The following is a 21,635-nucleotide window of genomic DNA, read 5'->3' as shown; positions in this document are numbered from 1 at the left end:
TTTTACACCAGTGGTTCTCAGCCAGAGGCTGAATCACCCAGGGGCCAATTGGTAATGTCTGGAGGCGTTTTTGGTTGTTACAGCCAGGGTGCTGCAACTGTCTTCTGGTAGATAGAGGCTGGGGCTGTTACTCAACATCTGACAGTGCACAGGACAGTCCCACACAACAAAGAGTTAGCCAGCCAAAGCATCAGTAATGCTGAGGTTGACAGATGCTGCCCTCCACAGAGTTACCTGAAGTTAAGGACTTTTCCCCTGTTCCTGGTACACCCTGTTGTAAGGTCTGTCACTTAAAAAGATAGTCAGTGAAAGTCTGAATGAATCACTGAACGGTTATCAGGGTCAGAGTTTTCAGTTTGTGTGTCTGAATGTACTTAATATATACCAGGAAGCTACAAGGCAAGTGCTTGAGTTTGTAAACATTTGAAAATCCAAAGGATTTTCCATTTCATTTTTTGGAGAGCAAATTCACCTCAGGCATTTATAAAATTTCGGTGTAGACAGTGTTTTCAGTACTTTTCCTCTGGTGAAGCCAAACATGCATTTAATCTTTAGCAGCAGAATCCATGTATCTTCCTCATTGATAATATTGATAATATACACTCCATTCCATTAATTCAGGGAAAGTTCAAGGCTTACATGTTAAAAATGACATGTACATCTCATGTTCTGAATTAATTTTAGTCTTATTCGGATATTCATGGATAACATTCTTATAAATGTGTACTGTTCCAGGAATTAAATTTTTTATTATCGCTCATTGCTAAATATTTTGGCTACAAGAGTTCTAGGGCATCTGAACTTCCCCCCCTCCCCCCAATATGACTAAAAAGGAACACTACTGTTTTGCACTGTTAAAAAGAAGATCATTCAGCAATTTAAAAAAAAACCCTCATAAATGCTGAAAAAATTATGCTTAGTAAACGAAGCCAGTCAAAAAGACCACATATTGTATGGTTCCATTTACATGAAATGCCCCCACAATGGGCATGTCCATAGAAACAGAAAGCTCCTTAGTGGTTAGAAATGATGGGGAAGGGTCCAGATGGGGTGTGGCTCTTAATGCATACACAGTTTCTTTTGGTGGGCAATGAAAATGTTCTGAAATTGATAGTGGTGATGGTTGCAAAACTCAAAAAATCTTAGGGGAATCTTATGGTATACAAATGATATCTCAGTAAAGCTTTTAAAGGAGAAAACATTTACTTGAAACTGAGTAATCTGAAAGATATACTTCCCAAATTGTTTTATTTAGTATAGTTTATTGTCTTAGGTTGAAAGAGTTATGTAAAAAAGAGATCTTGTAAGTAAAATTAAAGTGGGTTTTGGTTTTTTTAGGGCGAGGGGTTTTGTTTTTCAGGGTTTTTGTTTTGTTTTTTGATTCAGAGCAGAAATACACATTTGTGATTTTGCTAGCCTTATTTCCTTAATTCATGTAACCTAATTTTTAAATACTATTTTCTTTGAGTTTAATTCTTGATCAAACGAATGCATAAATTAAAACTGGAAGTACCCTCTCTTGTCCATTTCAGATACAAGATGGCACTGCGGCAGACTGTGTCCTGGGCTGCGGTCTGCTTTGTGGTGACTGTTGTTCTGTGTGTTGCAGGGAAGGAGACTGGTGGGAGGCGAGATCAATCGCTACAGGAAAGAACGGCTACATCCCAAGCAATTACGTAGCCCCGGCGGATTCCATTCAGGCTGAAGAGTACGGCTCCACTTCATATTTTATTAATTATGTTGATTTTTAAAATGTCTTAATGCACATTTTGCTTAGCCACAATTTTACACACACACAATTACATGCCAGTCTTAATACAGCTAATGTATCGTATTAATAGGAGATGATGCTTGAGAATTAATAATTAATGTCATAGTGTTTGCTTACAGCAGGAACATAAATGAAGTTGCATTTATAATACTGCATTATGCCTAGTCCCTATTCTTTTTTTTTTTTTTTTCACTTTAAAAACATCGCATTAGCCCCTCTTAATATTCCACAGACTCTTTCACTTCAGAAACTTATCCTCAGCTGGTGTTACTGTGTTCACTCCTTGGACTTAGGTGCTTCCTCCACGGCGGTGTGGGAGAGTCTTTGTCTCTTAGGAGGTGCACGCTGGGGTGTTCAGGGGCAGTGGTTCAGCATGTTTGCGACTGTCATTCAGTTCAGAAGAAAACACACACAGCCGCACACACACACACGTACACAGGGAAAGAGAGAATATGACAAAGCAGTGTTAACAGGAAACCTGGGTGGAGGGTAAATGGGAGTTCTACGTACCATTCTTACAACTTTTAAAACGTTAAAGTTCACCTTCAGTGACATTACAAGCATATTTGGAAATATTGTAAAGTAAATATTACAGTAAAGTGAGTTGGTTTCCCACTGCATATAAAAGTTATAGTTACACTGTACTGTAGTCTGTTAAGTGTGCAATAGCTTGTGTCTAGAGAAAACAGTACATACCTTCTTTAAAAATACTTTATTGCTGAAATATGCTCACCATCATCTAAGCTTTCAGCAAACCATAGTAGCTTGGCTTATGGAGGGTCCTGCCTCCATGTTGATGGCTGCTGACGGGTCTGGGTGATAGTTGCTGAAGGTTGGGGTGGCTGTGGCAGTTTCTTAAAAGAACAATGAAATTTGCTGCATTGATCAACTGTTCTTTCACTCAGAGAAAGGAACACTTCGAGACCATTGTAAGCCTGATTTCAGTATTGCGTGTCTCAGAGAGTCGGGGGCATGCAGAGAGGAGATAGAGAGTTAATAGAGCAGTCAGATCACACACAACATTTGTCAATTAAATTCACTGTCTTAAGTGGAAAAAAATGTTTGGAATATTGCAAGTCAGCAAAATGTGTGACACAGTGACACAAAGTTAGCAGATGCTTTTGGAAAAATTACTTTGATAGAGTTGCTCAAAGCAGGGTTGCTGCAGACTTTGAGTTTTTAAAAAGACAGCATCTGCAAAACGCAGTGAAGATGAGGCATGCCTGTACCTTTATGTCGAAGCAGGCTTGCCTGGGCTCCATAAGTAATACTTGGTATCACAGCAGTTGACACAGCCCCCTGCACGTAGTAGGTGCTCAGTCAGTGTCTGCTTATATTTGTGATGTGTAGTGTGTCCATAACTCTCTGTTATGCTTTGGCACTTGTTACTTTCGATTTTTTCCTTTTGTCTTCTCCACTATTCTATGGCTCCTCCACAGCAAAAATTGCATTTTTATTCACAAAATCAAACCCACACTAGGATCTCTAATAATTTGGGTATGATTCACTTGCATCTTACTGAGTACAAGCTGGAATCAAGATTGCCAGGAGAAATATCAATAACCTCAGATAGGCAGATGACACCACCCTTATGGCAGAAAGTGAAGAAGAACTAAAGAGCCTCTTGATGAAAGTGAAAGAAGAGAGTGAAAAGGTTGGCTTAAAACTCAACATTCAAAAAACTAAGATCATGGCATCCGCTCCCATCACTTCATGGCAAATAGATGGGGAAACAATGGAAACCTTGACAGACTTTTATTTTCTTGGGAGCGAAATCACTGCAGATGGTGACTACAGCCATGAAATTAAAAGACACTTTCTACTTTTAAGGAAAGCTATGACCAACCTAGACAGCATATTAAAAAGCAGAGACATTACTTTGCCAACAAAGGTTCATCTAGTCAAAGCTACAGTTTTTTCAATGGTCATGTACGGATGTGAGAGTAGGAGCATAAAGAAGGCTGAGTGCCGAAGGATTGATGCTTTTGAACTGTGGTGTTGGAAAAGACTCTTGAGAGTCCCTTGGACAGCAAGATCAAACCAGCCAATCCTAGAGTATATCAGTCTTGGATATTCATTGGAAGGACTGATGCTGAAGCTCCAATACTTTGGCCACCTGATGTGAAGAGCCGACTCATTAGAAAAGGCCCTGATACTGGGAAAGATTGAATTTAGGAGGAGAAGGAGACGACAGAGGATGAGGTGGCTGGATGGCATCACAGACTGAATGGACATGAATTTGAGCAAGCTCTGGGACGTAGTGAAGGACAGGGAAGCCTGGCGTGCTGCAGTCCATGGGGTTGCAAAGAGCTGGACACGACTGAGCGATTGAACAACAAAACTGAATACAAATGATCACTGCTGCCAGAGAACCACGTTTACTCTTTCAATATGTGTGTTAATTATTCAATCGTGTCTGACTTTTTGCAACACCTAGCCCGCCAGTCTTTTCTGTTCATGGGATTCTGTAGGAAAGAATACTGGAGTGGGTTGCCATTCCCTTCACGGGGTTTTCCCAACCCAGGAATCGAATCTGGGGGATCGTATCGAATCTCCAGGGATCATATCTGGGTCTCCTGCATTGGCAGTCAGAGTCTGTACCATCTGAGACACCAGGGAAGCCCTTTCACTCCCTATTGTAGTGTTAATATTTCCATCTGTCATTGTCTGAAAGGCAGCCTGTCACTCTTGCCTTTCCTTCTGTGCTTACTGTTCTTCTGACTACCACATGGAGGTCAAGAAACCTGTTGAGCAGTTAGTACATGGAAAAGCTATGACAATATATTCTGACAGTAATACTTGTAATATTCTTATTAAAGAAAGGTGTTCCATTTTGTTCTGCTATATTTCAAAGCTGGGTTTTATTCTTTGTCGCCCTCCCTACCCCATTCCATTCTTACTGATACCTGTGTTTCATTTTTCTGAGGCTTACACTCTTCTAACTCAGAACACTACTCTTTCTTTCCCCCAGATGGTATTTTGGCAAAATGGGGAGAAAAGATGCTGAAAGATTACTTCTGAATCCTGGGAATCAGCGAGGTATTTTCTTAGTAAGAGAGAGTGAAACTACTAAAGGTATGAATATTGTTAATACAAGTATCAAATTTTCCTCAGGCAGTATTTAAAGGAAGATACAGTAAGAGTGTCCATTTCCCTTCTAGGTGCTTATTCCCTCTCTATTCGGGACTGGGATGAGGTGAGGGGTGACAATGTGAAGCACTACAAAATTAGGAAACTTGACAACGGTGGATACTACATCACAACCAGAGCACAGTTTGATACTCTGCAGAAACTGGTAAAACACTACACAGGTACGTGCATACTTCGCAGGTGAAAGTTGCTTCGTTGTGTTTAATTTTATGAGGACAGATCCATGTCTTCATGCCTCTTACGGTTTAGTGTGCTACTTCTCACGCAGAATGTGCCCAGTGTATTTTAGTTTTAAAATGAAGAGCAGAAATACTTACCACCTGAGTTGGGCTCCTGTATGACGTGCCAAATAGATGTGACAATAAACGGAAAAGCAGAATTTTATTTTGGGATATTTACTAAGTAGGCAAAACTAAACACGTTAGTAAAAAGCTGTTATCATGTGTCCTGTTGGGTTGCCTTCCTCAGCATAGGCGGGACCACATAAGACTTGGTGAAGTGTGATTCTAATGAAATGTGATCTGAAGGTGCATTTTGTTTTCATAGAAAATTAAGCTGTAGCAAGTATAGACATTTATCATTCCTTCACCGATCTTTGAACAGTAGTCAGTATTAGAGTCTTCTGTCTCAAAATGTTTAATCTCCAAATTGATACATAAATGCATCTGCAAGTCTTTAAATGATTAATACTAGGGGAGGGGAAGTTTCCATGACAGTTTCTTCTTCAGTGACAGCTACCTGCAGATTGAGTCTATCAAGTCAATCATCGGTCTTGACATTGACTCAGCACATTACCAGCAGTAGCATCAGTTGTAATTGCACTTGTTAGAATGTGGATGTGTGCGGTTACTTGTTGAGTGGAACGCAATGTGTGTAAACAGGATTCATAAGTCAAACCATTGTCAATTTGGAGTTTCCTGTTTTTATGTCTCCCTTTATTTGAAAGTCAGTCCTTTAAAGAAGTTTTTCCTTGATTTTATTGTGCTTCTTAACACTTGTGGATTCTAGAAATAGCTGTTAATGGTAGCATTCTCTTTGGGGAAGAAATAAAGTACAGTGATCAAAAACAGAACTTTGGAAGCAGTCTGATATAGGGTTTAAAACCCATCTCCATCACATGTTTACTGGGTGGCCTTGAGAAAGTTGCTTAAGTTTTCTAAGATTCCTTTATTTATATGAATTTGTGAAGTGCTGAATTGGCACGATAGCTGGGACATAAGTATTCAATAATAATAACTTTAAAATGTATTTAATAAAATGTTTCCCTTCTTGTATGTTTTCTTTTATGCAGTTTCATTTTTGTGTTTGTGCTTTTGTAGTAAAACTGATAGAACATCATGTTTTTATTTCCTATGATATAAACTTTTAAAAACAGTGGTACAAGTATAATACACCTCAGTTTTTGTAAATTATTCATTTACAGTATAGTTTATTCATTTATCTAGAACATGCCGATGGTTTATGCCATAAGTTAACAACTGTGTGTCCAACTGTGAAACCCCAGACTCAAGGTCTAGCAAAAGATGCTTGGGAAATCCCACGAGAATCTTTGCGACTAGAGGTTAAACTAGGACAAGGATGTTTTGGTGAAGTATGGATGGGTAAGGAGCCTGAACTTTTGTTTTCTTTCATTGTTTGGCCATAGATTAAAAGGCCATCATTTATGATATGTTGAAATATGTGAGCTTACTGCTGCTCATTGAAGTTTGTTGTAAATCTCTTAAAATAAATATAGGTTAAAATAGTGAAATGTGGGTTGTTTCTAGGAACGTGGAATGGAACCACAAAAGTAGCAATCAAAACACTGAAGCCAGGTACAATGATGCCAGAAGCTTTTCTTCAAGAGGCTCAAATAATGAAAAAACTAAGACATGATAAACTTGTTCCACTATATGCTGTTGTTTCTGAAGAGCCGATTTACATTGTCACTGAATTTATGTCAAAAGGTATGTGTACATCAGTATCTCTGGGATATTCGTGTTAATAAATTTTGTCATTTCTCTCTTTATGCATACAGATTTTTATTGTGTTTTCTAATTGGAGATTTTTATGTAGACATATGAAAAGAGAAAATCTGATATGTTAACAGAATACTTAGTCCCAGTTATTCTGAAGGATAGTACAGAGTTGAAAAGGAAAATAAGGCACTTAATTTATTTTGAAAGTAAAGTCCTTGATTCCGTTTGACCAGAGGCAGTAGAATAGGAAAAAAAGTATTTGCACTAGTTGATTTAGAACAGTGCAATCAGAACAATATTTGTGTCTTCAGTGCTAAATGAAAAAATCAGGTAAAGTTAAGGAAATTAGTTTTATCGAGTTTTAGTATGCTCTGAGGACTCTTAGAAACTTCTTTTTTACACTACTGCCAACTGAAGGGTGTCTTTCTCCAAACTCCAGACCCCCTGGTCTGGGGTCTTCAGTAACAGGATTAGGGCAGGGAAAGGAGAAAGAAAGGTTGTCACTCTTCTCTCTTTCTCCTTTGCTGATGATGCATTGGAAGAGGGACCAGTAAGTCACCAAGTATGCTTGCTGACAGGCGTGCTTTTTACCCTCTTGAATTTTATCTCCTCTTTTCAGTATTAATGAGTCACTAATCCATAGTGAAAGCCTCTGATGGCGTCATCGCGCTCCAGATGTCCATCTTGGTCAGTGAGGCACCTCCACCTAGTGGTGACAGCACCAACTACAAGCGGTACATTGACAGGGAAATATTTCCCACAAAAGAAACAGACGCTAGAGGTTAAGAACTGACATTCTTAGGAGAGTTCCAAAGAACAGCAGGAGAGAGAAGAAAGCCTTCCTCAGTGATCACTGCAAAGAAATAGAGGAAAACAATAGAATGGGAAAGACTATAGAGATCTCTTCGAGAAAATTAGAGATACCAAGGGAACATTTCATGCAAAGATGGGCACAATAAAGGACAGAAATGGTATGGACATAACAGAAGCAGAAGATACTAAGAAGAGGTGGCAAGAATACACAGAAGAACTATACAAAAAAGATCTTCATGACCCAGATAACCACAGTGGTGTACTCACTCACCTAGAGCCAGACATCCTGGAATGCAAAGTCAAGTGGACTTTAGGAAGCATCACTACGAACAAAGCTAGTGGAGGTGATGGAATTCCAGTTGAGCTATTTCAAATCCTAAAAGATGATGCTGTAAAAGTGCTGCACTCAATATGCCAGCAAATTTGGAAAATTCAACAATGGCCTCAGGACTGGAAAAGGTCAGTTTTCATTCCAGTCCCAAAGAAAGGCAATGCCAAAGAATGTTCAGACTACCATACAATTGTACTCATCTCACATGCTAGCAAAGTAATGCTCAAAATTCTCCAAGCGAGGCTTCAACAGTATGTGAACTGTGAACTTTCAGATGTTCAAGCTAGTTTTAGAAAAGGCAAAGGAACCAGAGATCAAATTGCCAACATCTGTTGGATCATCAAAAAAAATGAGAGTTCCAGAAAAACATCTATTTCTGCTTTATTGACTATGCCAAAGCCTTTGACCATGTGGATCATAACAAACTGTGGGAAATTCTTCAAGAAATGGGGATACCAGACCACCTGACCTGCCTTCTGAGAAATCTGTATGCAGGTCAAGAAGCAGCAGTTAGAACTGGACATGGAACAACAGACTGGTTCCAAATCAGGAAAGGAGTACGTCAAGGCTGTATATTGTCACCCTGCTTATTTAACTTATATGCAGAGTACATCATGTGAAATGCCAGGCTGGATGAAGCACAAGCTGGAATCAAGATTGCTGGAAGAAATATCAATAACCTCAGATATGCAGATGAAATCACCCTTACGGCAGAAAGTGAAGAAGAACTAAAGAGCCTCTTGATGAAAGTGAAAGAGGAGAGTGAAAAAGTTGGCTTAAAGCTCAGCATTCAGAAAACTAAGATCATGGCATCCGGTCCTATCACTTCATGGCAAATAGATGGGGAAACAATGGAAACAGTGAGAAGACTTTATTTTCTTGGGCTCCAGAATCACTGCAGATGATGACTGCAGCCATGAAATTAAAAGACGCTTGCTCCTTGGAAGAAAAATTATGACCAACCTAGATAGCATATTAAAAAGCAGAGACATTACTTTGCCAACAAAGGTCCATCTAGTCAAAGCTTTGGTTTTTCCAGTAGTCATGTACAGATGTGAGAGTTGGACTATAAAGAAAGCTGAACCCTGAAAAACTGATGCTTTTGAACTGTGGTGTTGGAGAAGACTATTGAGAGTCCCTTGGACAGCAAGGAGATCCAGTCAGTCCATCCTAAAGGAAATCAGTCCTGAATATTCATTGGAATGACTGATGCTAAAGCTGAAACTCCAATACTTTGGCCCCCTGATGTGAAGAACTGGCTCATTTCAAAAGACCCTGATGCTGGGAAAGATTGAAAAGGCAAAAGGAGAAGGGGGCGACAGAGAATGAGATGGTTGGAAGGCATCACCGACTCGATGGACATAAGTTTGAATAAACGCTGGGAGTTGGTGATGGACAGGGAAGCCTGGCATGCTGCAGTCCATGGGGTTGCAAAGAGTGAGACATGACTGAGCAACAGAACTCATTGGTGGCTAAAACATTACCTAAAGCTCCCAAAGCACATGACTTTATTTTATTTTATTTTTTTTTTTGCATTTTTAAGTGTTTTATTTTTTAATTGAAGGATAATTGCTTTACAGAATTCTGTTTTTTCTGTTAAACCTCAACATGAATCAGAGCACATGGCATTTTTAACAAGGAATCTCTGCCCAGAAAAACTGCCAGGTATCCTACATCAGAGTATATTAAGGTGAACTAAAAGTGAGGAAAGGGACCAGGAGGAAGTTTAAATCAGGATATCGAGAGTATGAGAGTGTTGTGGAGATAAAGCTAATGGGCCATTTAGCTTGTGTATTGATTTCAAGAAGTATTCAATTGGGGAATGTGGTAGAGGTCTGTGTTGTCAGATTGCCAGATTAGGATTATGTCTAGATGGGATATTTAGAATGCAGGATCACAAATGCCTCCTCCATTTTTAAACTCGGTGGTTCCCCATTTTGTTCTTCACGCACTTAGAATTGGGCCCTCTGTAACCCAACTGAACTCATTACTTCTTGTATTCTCTTGATCATCAGGATACTCGGAAACTGGAACTGAAGTCGCTCAGTCGTATCTGACTCTTTGCGACCCCATGGACTATAGCCTACCAGGCTCCTCCAACCATGGGATTTCCCAGACAAGAGTACTGGAATGGGTTGCCATTTCCTTCTCCAGGGGATCTTCCGAATCCAGGGATTGAACCCGGGTCTCCTGCATTGCAGGCAGACGCTTTACCATCTGAGCCACCAGGGAGGCAGAATACTCTAGAAATTATTAATAACTGAAATGTATTGAATGCTTCTAATATGTAGACAGCCTGCTAGTATTATAAGGCATCAAAGAAATAAAGCCATCTGATTAACTTACATTGAATTTGGAAAGAAGACCTAACCTAATGAGTTAATTTTCAGTATAAAACTAACAGCTTGCTATGAACAAATAAGTTCAAGTGAAAGCATAATGAATTTCTAGGTGTTTGACACATTCATAGAAATTAAGGAAGAGGTTACCTAGGTTGGAATAAAAATGAGAAAAATCAGTAGAAAAGACAAGTCTTGTACCATCCTTTAAGATGATGAGGGATGTGGATGGGTAACAGAAGGGTTACTGGTATTTTTGCAGAGCTATAAGGAAATGGGGAGTGAAATCATGGGCAGTGGAAAGTGCAGAAGGTAGCTGGTTGGAAATAAGGCTAGAGACATGTATGGGGCAGACTGAAGGACTGCTCTGAATTGGTCTCACAGTTAACTTATCAAGTACCTGCTCTCTGCCATGAATGAGCTTCAGAGGGTCCAGAAAACTTCTCTGAAATTTTCCATCAGTTTTTTCATACTCAAGTGTGTTTTTCTAGACAAAGAGTCAGTAGTTTTCATCAGATTCTCAAAATAACCCATGACCAAAAAAAAGTTAAAGGCCCACTGTTACATCTAGAATGCTCCAATGAATGGATATAAGGAACACTTAAGGGAGGGAGGATTTGTTGTAATTGGTTAAAGAGCAAAGAAAAACACTTGTCTAAATGACACATTCCAATCCCCGATTCTTGCTGTTTCTGGGCTCTGCTTTCTGGGCAGCTTTTGTACTACATTACACCGAATGATGTTCTGCTTAGTAGATTAATTGTGGCATTTTATCTAGATTCTGAGCCCAGAAACAAAGAACTGTAGCTTTTGCTTCTTTCTGTATTTCCACATTGTTGTGCAGAGTATTTATGTAACATCAGTCTGTCCTGCAGGCTAAAAAGAAGTGTCACTTCCTCTATTTAAGGACAGTTCTTAAAGTGTGTTCTTCATCCTTTCATTTAAACAGAAAACCCTCCTGTGGTCCCAGCGTCCACTTTTCGCCAGCTTCTTTCTGGCTCTTGCTTCACAGTCAAGATTTTTTTTTTAAAGAACAGACAGTATTACATCTTTAAATCCTAATTAGTTCATTTTACTCTTGTTAAATGTGTTTATTGTTCATGAATGTCCTGCTGTCTGTTACAGGGAGCTTATTAGATTTCCTGAAGGAGGGAGATGGAAAGTATCTGAAGCTCCCACAGCTGGTTGACATGGCTGCTCAGGTACTTGTGTGTTCATCCGTGTGTCCATTTGAACTGCGAGTGCACATTAAAAATGTAAACTAATCTTGTGTCTGTGTCTGTGTCTGTGTCTGTGTCTGTGTCTGCGCGCGCACACATGTGCTAAGTCTCTTCAGTCTTATCCAACTCTTTGTGACCCTATGGACCACAGCCCATCAGGCTCCTCAGAATACTATTGTTTATATGGTGAAATCATGGAGTTTTAGAGCTGGGAGGAACATTACGAATAATCCAGTCTAATCTCTGTATATTACAGATACTGTAGTATCTGAGGAGCCAGGTGTCTAAGATTTGTACAACTTATAAGTATTAGAGTCAGTGATTCCAGTACTATGCTTCCCTGTATCATGTAGCCTTTCAGAACCATATGCATCCACAAATACAAAATCTGTATGTATTTATACCTCAGCGGATACATGTTAAGACAGTGAATGATTGCTGTTCCAAAGAAAATATTAGAAATCTGAAGTATATGCTGCAGAAGACCTGAACAAAGCTGGGAGTGGGGTGTGGTAGATCAGCAGATACTAAGCAACACAGAGTCACACTGATCCTACCAGGATAGAAGGTGGAAAGCTAATATACCTGAGCGAAAGGGTTAGTCTCTCAGTCATGTCCAACTCTTTGGGACCCCATGGAATGTAGCCCTCCAGGCTCCTCTGTCCATGGAATTTTCCAGGCAGGACACTAGAATTGGTAGCCATTCCCTTCTCCAAGGGATCTTTCCAACCCAGGGATCAAACGCAGGTCTTCTACATTGCAGGCAGATTCATTACCTTCTGAGCCACCAGGGAAGGCCCAGTATACCTTAAGTAATTAATCATATTGGTCTTTAAATAAAGAAAAGTATATGCTGAATTTCCTTTTTAATATAGCCGCAAACAAGAATTTAGATGGCGGGTGTACAGTTTAAGATGCGGTAGTTTTACTCTTCTGAGTTTTTGTTTTTAAATATAATTGAGAACTATTAAGAGTATTATTCAGATGTGTGGTAGGTATTCAAGGGGCCTATTATTGGCTTTGGTTGACACACTGAATCTAAGGCTCCTCTCACAATGAGTGTCCAGATGTCCACAGCATCTGGCAATTCAGAGAAACTTTATACCAAGAAAACCGTGCCTGTGCGACCTTAGCATATGTCAAGCCTCGTCCATACGCCTAAGCTCCAGGCTCTGAGCCCCTTTATGGTGGAGGTGGGCAGACTGTTCATCTGTGAAGGGCCAGCTGAATGCTTCAGGCTTTGTGGGCCACATGTCATCTCTTTTCTCCCCTTCCCCCACTTCTCCCCTCTCCTTCTCTCGACCCCTCACTTCCTCCTCATCCTTCTCTCCCTGCTCCATTAAAAGGTTTTCTGTTTTTCCTATCATCTACTAGACTGCCGCATTACCATCATCTCTCTTCCAGAGGCGTGTCTTCAGTGATCTGGTTTAACATTAACCAGAATTGCCCTCTCCATCCTTTCCTTCATACCATATATGTTTGTTTTTCTTCCCAAGATTGCTGATGGTATGGCCTATATTGAAAGAATGAACTATATTCATCGAGATCTTCGGGCTGCTAATATTCTTGTAGGAGAAAACCTTGTGTGCAAAATAGCAGATTTTGGCTTAGCAAGGTTAATTGAAGACAATGAATATACGGCGAGACAAGGTAAAATGACTGTTTAATAAATGCTGGTAACCTCATTTTCAATGAATGGGTTTTCTTACCGTTCTTTTGAACACACAGGGTTGTATAGAATTAAGCAAACAGCTCTAGGCCTGCTCAAAAGAGTCACAGAAACATTGATTTTTGATCATAAAATTATACATAGTGCATAATACTATGGCTTTCTGATGGCTCTTTCCCCCAGAGAAGAACCTGACTGTGGGTGGTGTTTGCATTATGAATATTCTCCTCTTCACACTTCCCTTGCCATGCCAACAAATAAGAAACATCTTAAAATAACGTTTCTAACAAACCTCAGAACCATCCAGGTTTTACTACATTAAGCACTAGAAGCTCAGTGCTTTCTTTTCCATCTCCATACCTGTGTGCTATCCCCTCCAGCTAGAATATCTTCCTGTTCTTCTTCAGTCTTCACTTATGAAAATTCTAACCACTCTTTAAGGCTAAACTTCGCTACCACTGTTTAAATGAAACCTTTTATGTTTGTGCTAATGAAAATTGATCTTCTGTTTGTCAGAACATCTAAAGAACTATATTTTACAACATTATATATCTACATAAGTAACTTTAAGTATTTAAGACACCTATAATCTTGTTTTCACTATAAGTATATAAACATCACAAAGGCTGTGTTTTTGTGTCTCTGCTAACAATTAGCATAATATGCATAAAAAGTGCTAAGACAGGCTTTTCAAAATGATAGTACAGTAAAATTTTCTAGAGAGAGATCATAATATAGAAAGGAGATTATGGTCGAAAACCAGTAGACATTAGAACCAACAGAATATGCTCTTGGCAGCCAGCAGTTGTAACTACTAGGAGCTCAGTTCAGTTCAGTTGCTCAGTCGTGTCTGACTCTTTGCGACCCCATGGACTGCAGCATGCAGGCAGCTGGACTGACTTAAAAAGTTATAGATCCTGTAATCCATGTTTTTGGTTGCTTCTTACTAGCATTTTTACCTCTGTTCCTTCTTGAATGGTTGGTTGTCTGTCCCCACCAGCCATGCTCTTTCTTATGTCATTGAATATCTTATCGGGAAGAAATGTGTTTTCTACTAACGGGAATTTTAAATAGTATTAAAGAAGATCTTGTACTTTTAAAGAATTTGACACTGATGACAGGTGCAGTAGGGATACTGACTTTGTGCACAGAAAGAAACCAGTTACTGAAGCAAGCTTGTCAATACTGTTTTAGGTGCAAAATTTCCAATCAAGTGGACAGCTCCTGAGGCTGCATTGTATGGTCGATTTACAATCAAGTCTGATGTGTGGTCATTTGGAATTCTACAGACAGAATTGGTAACAAAGGGCAGAGTGCCATATCCAGGTGAGCTTGCATTTCATGTAACTGGAGTTTATGGGGGAGAGGCCTTTTTTTCCTCTTTGTTTATCTGTCTGTCTTCTTTCTTCCCTCCCTCCCTCCCTCTCTCTTTTTGGCATTTGGTGAGCAGTCTGTGAGAGCCGCCGTCCTTGAGATGGGGCTCTGTGTGCATAGCTTTCTCCCTTTTCTAAAAGGGTCTTTTTGCTCTACTGTTTTCTCAGATGATGAGCATAAATATATCTCAGTCATCTCCTTCCCTTCCTTCCACAAGTAACTGAGGGTATGCTTAGCCTGTGGTAACACAGGGTGAGCTGCTGATGAAATAGTTGGGGATTACGTAGGAATACAAGAAAGGACCTGTGTAATAAATTTGAGCAAAGTCAAACAGGTGACATTAGATAAGGAAATTGTTTCAAGGAAGTGACTTGATATAAAGTAACATAATCAGTATATTTGGCAAAACCAGAACTAGAACTCATTCTTCTGAATTCCTTTCAGACACTGTCTTGCCTCTGTTCCTCATTAGCCCAAGTTTGGGGTTGGCTTTGAAAAGCATGAGTACTAAAAACCAGATTTTTGGTGGAATGAAGAAAGTTAGATATGTTGAAACAGATTAGCATTTTTCTAAGCTTTTGTTGATGTCCTTTGACATTTAACATTTATTTTTCTGTCTGAAAGGATCGTTTCAGTAATGAAACTCACTTGAATATATCTCGAATTAGTGGTTGGGGGGTTGGTTCTGTTTGGCTCGTCGTGTGTAGGGGCACCGTTTCTCACTGTTTCTCGCTGTTTGACGCTCGTGTGTCAGGTATGGTGAACCGCGAGGTGCTGGAGCAGGTGGAGCGAGGGTACAGGATGCCATGCCCGCAGGGCTGTCCAGAGTCCCTCCATGAATTGATGAATCTGTGTTGGAAGAAGGACCCTGATGAGAGACCAACATTTGAGTATATCCAGTCCTTCCTGGAAGACTATTTCACTGCTACAGAGCCACAGTACCAGCCAGGAGAAAATTTATAATCCAAGAAGCCTATTTTATACGCACCGATCTGCCAAAATTGTAAAGAACTTGTGTAGACTTCCTCACTTACGTACAGGAATCAAAAGAAGAAAATCTTCTTCACCCTGCATGTTTTTGATGGTAAACTGGAATTCCAGACATGGTTGCACAAAACCACTTTTTTTTTTTTTTCCCAAGTGTTAAACTCTAAAGTACCAATGATGAATTTTTCCAGCTGATTTCAGGGTCCAAAGAAAGTATAGTTAAGATTTGGATGACCATGTGAATGATGGCATGACAATGAAGAGCAGCAAGGCTACTGCTTATGAATCACTCCCTTTTATTCCCCAAACTCAAAATTAAGAGAAATTTATCAATCAGTATAGGCAAAACTTGGGAGATTAAAATCAGTTATACCATAATAAAATCTAGAATTATGGAATTTTCACGGGACCAAACAATTCCATTCCAGTTTTTAAAAATATCTTGCATTTATTCTTAGAAGTTTTTTCTAAGTTGAACAGTTAATATGCAACCTTTATATATGCCTCTGTTTGTATGGAAGTGGGCCAGGTTTTTAGAAGCAGAAAGGAAACGGCCTCTAAAACTTGATTAAATGTTAGATGACAGCAGTGGAATTTGAAAGTGTAATGCACTGTGTTAATTCTCAATATACTCATGAAACTGGAAAGTAGAAGACATTTTTCATTTTAATCATTTCTTAATAGCTCAGTTTAAAATAGTGAAGGTAATTAGAAAGTGAGCTAATCTTTTGTAAGGTTGCATTGATTTTTTTAAAGGCAATATATAATTGAAATCGTACAATCGAAGGGGAAATCTGTTAATCTTTAGATAGCATGAAAAAAATAAACTCAGTGTTTTTTAACAGTCATTTTTGAAAAGTAGACTGGTACTGTGAGATTGCTAATATGTACTTAACGGTGGGTGCCACAAATGGAAAATATCACTAGATCAGGGACTTGAATGCACTTTTGCTCATACTGACTATAGACTAACAGAGAGGAAAATGTATTTAAAAGAAATATGAGAAAAGAAAATGTGAAAGTTTTACAGATAGAGAGATGGGATGTTGTGTTTAACGTTGATGTTATGGAGTGACAAAATGGCTTTGCTGGCACTCAAAGCTCCTCACTTAATCTATTTTCTGAGATTTTAAGAGTTATAGGTAGGACTATAAAACTAATCTTTAACACAAACACTAAATGAGTGCTGTAGCCTCAAATAGCTAAGTTAAGGCTTCCCACTAATTCCAGTGATACAGCATCTATGCAGAATGTTTTTAGAACTCCACTTTTCAAGACCGTGTTGAAATCTGCATTCCCTTTTTAAGTATACTTAATGATGATCATTTTTCCCCTTTTAGAATTTAGTTGATTTGAGGAGAACGTACTCAGTATAATTGGTGAAAAGAGGGGGACAGTTGTTGCATATTTAAAGTACGCCAGTGAAACATACAGAATAATACTGATTTTGATGACTAACTCAAAAAGAAAATTTAAATCCCAAAATATGAATTTGAATGGCAGCGTCACGGGTGTAAGTGTCTAGCAAAGGAACTGAGTCTGACAAAAGTCTGGTAGTTAGGTTTTAAAACACTCTCTTTTGTAGTTATATTTTAAATATAGCAACACATCCGGTCCCAGCATTTTAGGAATAGCATTACTGACTATCATCACTTACCTGATTTGGTCATTAAATAAACAGTTCTGTGCTGTGGTTCCTGTGTTGAGATCCAAATCCTTTTAAAATGTGACAGATGAACTTCATGCAGGTTGGCAGTAGTTCTGGTACTAAAACTTGCAGTGGTTTCTTATGTTTACGTAACTTGCATAGTATTGAATCCTTCCATGAGTATTTTCCCAAGAAGACTGCTGTCATCATTTACCTTTTACATCTTCAACCTGTGACTTCAGATTTTTAAAGGGCTTTGTGTGAACTATGATATTTCAATTTTTCTAAGCATTTTAAAAAGGATAAAATTATGTTTATGTACTAATAATTCCCTTCTGAAAAATAAGCCAGAAAAAGTTGATGGCATTCATTAGGTTTTAATTGAATGGAGCAGTTCCTTATAATATCAATTGTATAGTTAGGAAATAAAACACTAACTTAACGTGTATTCAGTTTAAATGGTTTATGTATTTTTAAATTGCTGAGAAAAATAAACAAGTTTGTACATTTGAAGATTTTTTCCAACAGCTTTTCTTCAGCCTCTTAATTTGTTTTCCTTACCAAAAAAGGAAGTTGGTAAAAATGGCCTTCTAGCACAAACACTTTTTTTAATGAATAATGGTGGCCTAAAACTTAATATTTTTATAAAGTATTATTATATTGTTTTGTGGATAATTGAAATAAAAATTCTCATTGAATGTACCCATTTATCTTTTTAGCCAGTATTCATATGTTTTATCAGTTTTTTTAAAAATGGCATTTAAAGCAAAGTATATTCTGAGTTTCTTCTTCCATTGGGGGGGAAAAAAAGTATTGAGTTATGACTCTTGAGCAGAGTTAAATCAATTCTTTTTAAATTCAGAAAATTATTAAACTTATTCTGTGTGATTAATTTTCCATGTCAGGTGAGTGACATTGTTTCTATAAGGTTTTTGGTTTTGTTTTGTTTTTTTTAGTATCAGCAAGTACAGTTTTAATGTACTGACAAACCTAAGAGATTTAAGTGAAGTTATTCATAGAAGAAGATTCTATGTGAAGGATATAAAATAGAATCCACTTTTGATCATAAGGCATTTAATTTCCTAAAAATGAAAAATATGCAAGCCTTATTTCTACATGTGTTTTACACTTCTATTACAGGTATAATGAAAATAAGATTATGCTAAATTATGAATGGGCAATCAAAATCATTTGTTATTTCCAATAAGGTAATAGTATTAATTGCTTTCTACTGTTATTTTATCTAAAATTACTAGCTTTGTTTTTCCCTAATGCCTCCAGAAAAGTAACATTTAATGAACAAACACATCATTTAATAAACATTTATTAAATATTTTTATACAATAGAGAAATAAGTTCTCAACTTAAGAATGTTTTCCTAGTTTGCTGTTTGCCTTTTAATTTTACATGGTTTTTTTTTTTTTTGGACATTTAAGTTGTACATTTGTATGTTGTCAAATCTTTTTTATTCCTAAAACGTCTTTTGCATCCCAAGATTAAATATTCATCTCATCTGTTCTATTTGATGCTTTTTGTGTTTTACATCACTCTTTAATTCACTTGGAAGTTTTGAGGGTGTAAAATGTGACTTAAGAGTCTAGCTTGATTTTTTTTTTCCCCCATACCATTAATTTTCCCAGCAGCAATTACTGGTTAATGCATCTCCCACCCCATTGGTTTTGTCCAATCCACTTGACATTCTGACATGAGTATAATACTTTCAATGACTAATCACTTGATAATACAGTTTAATAATTAAGCAAGTAGCCTTTTTTTTCCCCCAATGTTGATGTTCTGGCAAATTCTTGATAAACTTTTTAGACTTTATTTTTTATACTCCAGAAAAATTCAGGGGAGATTTTGGTTAGGATTATATTATGTTTACATAAATTAGTTTGGTAAGAAATAATATCTTACCATCTTTTCTAGTCAGTCTTCTGATCCCATTTATGCAAAATCTTGATTTACATCTTTTAGTAAAGTCTCTAAGACTTTTCTCCGTGGAACTGGAAGATGAGTCTCATCTCTTGTCTGATTATACTGTTCTAAAGATGCTACCCGGATGCTGCTGGAGTCCAGGTCCCCACTTAGATCCAAAACAAACCGCAGTGCAGAGGGGAGGGAGAGAGCATGGGCCCCAGCAGCATTTATTTCCGTAAAATCAGATCCTCCTCTGCCTTCCATTTCCTTCCTTCCTTCCTTTTCATTTTTTGACATCAAGTTGAGTTTCCTTCACACCAATCAGTCCTGATTAATTCACATACAAGCTGTTGAGACAGAGAAAGGAATAGTTCTGAGTAAAACAAGCCGTGTGTGCCTGGTATCATCCATTTGTCCTTTCACAGCCACACTCCGCTGGAAGTCTCGCCTGTCCTCATCAGTGGGTTCCCTCTCTCTGGATTCCTCTTGAGCTAAGCCAGCGAGGAGCTCAGGCAGAAGACCGGAGGAAACCTGAGAGGTCAAGGTATTTATTCCCCTGCTTCCCTCCTTGGGAGTTGGGCTGGCTGTGTCCTCTCCACCTGCAGGTTCCTTTCAGTGTGACCTCTCTCCTTTGGGGGACTGTTAGCACCTGCTGTCCCGTCTTTTCTGCCTTAGGGCTGCTTCTACTGACTGGTTGCTATGTTGATTCTTGTGGTCCCCTTTTCCTGCCCCCCTCTTTGTAAATATCCTAGAATTATCTGGAGTATGACATCTATTCCCATTTGGGACCCTGACTGATACTCAGCATGCTACCACTAGCTGTATCTTACTTTATTACATCAAAGTGAGAGTTCATACAAAAGTAACATTTTTGGTACAGTAGCAATATATGTCATTCTGTTAAATGTAACCATAAAAGTGAAAGTGAAAAAGTATAAAAGTGAAAGTGCTAGTTGCTTAGTTGTGTCTGACTCTGTGACCCCATGGACTGTAGCCTGCCAGGCTTCTCTGTCCATGGAATTCTTCAGGCAAGAATACTGGAGTGGGTTGCCTTTCCCTTCTCCAGGAGATCTTCTGACCCAGGGGTCAAACCCGGATCTCCTGCATTGCAGGCAGATTCTTCACCATCTGAGCCACTAGGGAAGCCCTAGTTACCATAAACGGAGAGAACATATGAAATGATGAACATATTCAGAACTCTGATTTCTAAACTGAACCTTAAGGACTTTTCAATTAACTATTTTTCAAAAAATTGGCAAATTAAATGTGGTAAAATGCCACTGAACCAACCAGTTAGGTATAACACTCCAAGGAGTGTTTGTCATCATTTACTCATGAGTAGAATGAATGATGACTAGGAATGAGGGAGTAGGAGGCTGAACTAAGAAAAAGAGGAAATGGAAGAAAGAGGAAGCACCCAGAAAATTAGTGAAACCCAAGTTAAATAGTGTGAGAACCCCGGGAAAGGCCCACAGACCTTAAAGAAACAAGATGTCTAAGATGCTTGATAAGTTCTCCTGTTACCAGACTCCAGCTCTGCTTTACGACCTGGGTGGGTGGCATTGAGAGTAGTAAAGGGATTAGGAGAATGTCCAAAAAGGTTGACAACAGAGGGGAGGGGTGGGTTTCACACAAAGGAGTTTAGATGTAGTGAGGAAAAAGTCCCCGAAGTGCTTCAGAGACTGGGAGACACAGACACTAGGTTTCCCACAGACACAGGGAAGCAGTTCAGTCCAGCTGCGCTCACATCTTAAGGTCAAACTAGCATGAGTAAGCTGGAAGACTCAGAGTCTGAAGTAAAAAACTGCCTGCAGTCTAAGTGGTAATAGAGATGAGAGAAATAAAAACTTTTAACAATTGGCCGAAAGGAGTGACAGGGATCCTAATAGAAAACTGAATTATGTAAAGTGGTGTGTTCCTTAAAGGCTATATCAGAGTCCTTTTACTCACTTACATAATTGCTATTTTCTGGGAATGCCTTGGTCTCCTAAAACACAGAGAATATACCATGGAATTAGCAAACTATGCCTGGTTTACATCTCCTGATCCCAAACCCTCCGAAAGAATCAGAGATCTGGCTTTCTAGCTTGTGTTTCTGTAATCCATATCACTCCTAGAAAATTAGAAAGATGATATTAATACAGAAAAGTGTTCATTTATGGATGTGCTGGGTCTTCACTGCTGCCTGAGGGCTCTCTAGTACAGGTGAGGGGCTTCCTCTTCGCTGCAGCCCTTGGGCTTCTCCTTGTGGTGGCTGCTCTTGTCTCAGAGCTCAGGCTCCAGAGCTCAGGCGTGGTAGTTGTGGCGCCAGATTTAGTCGCTCCTCGATCTGTGGGGTCTTCCTGGACCGGGCATCGAGCCCATGTCCCCTGCCTTGACAGACGGACTCTCAACTACTTGGCTACCAGGGAAGTCCATAAAAGTATTTTTAAAACACTCTGAAGTCTTTTATTCC

At 38.9% G+C, this 21,635-nt stretch overlaps 1 protein-coding gene across 4 annotated transcripts in view; it reads left to right on the top strand.

Annotated features, from left to right (window-relative positions):
• Positions 1-18,781, top strand: part of YES1 (YES proto-oncogene 1, Src family tyrosine kinase) — a 63,846-nt gene extending 45,065 nt beyond the window's left edge. For all 4 annotated transcript variants that reach the window (XM_018039696.1, XM_018039697.1, XM_018039698.1 and 1 more), the window contains exons 4-12: positions 1,610-1,708; positions 4,743-4,846; positions 4,933-5,082; positions 6,367-6,522; positions 6,688-6,867; positions 11,488-11,564; positions 13,079-13,232; positions 14,446-14,577; positions 15,380-18,781. In XM_018039696.1, coding sequence (XP_017895185.1) covers positions 1,610-1,708; positions 4,743-4,846; positions 4,933-5,082; positions 6,367-6,522; positions 6,688-6,867; positions 11,488-11,564; positions 13,079-13,232; positions 14,446-14,577; positions 15,380-15,588 — 1,261 coding nt within the window. In that variant the 3' untranslated portion in view covers positions 15,589-18,781. The remainder of the gene's footprint in view (positions 1-1,609; positions 1,709-4,742; positions 4,847-4,932; positions 5,083-6,366; positions 6,523-6,687; positions 6,868-11,487; positions 11,565-13,078; positions 13,233-14,445; positions 14,578-15,379) is intronic.

This window comes from Capra hircus, chromosome 24, assembly GCF_001704415.2.
Source record: "Capra hircus breed San Clemente chromosome 24, ASM170441v1, whole genome shotgun sequence".
Taxonomy (NCBI): Eukaryota; Metazoa; Chordata; class Mammalia; order Artiodactyla; family Bovidae; genus Capra; species Capra hircus.
The sequence above is the reverse complement of the archived record's forward strand: the minus strand, read 5'-3'. Positions and strand labels throughout refer to the sequence as shown.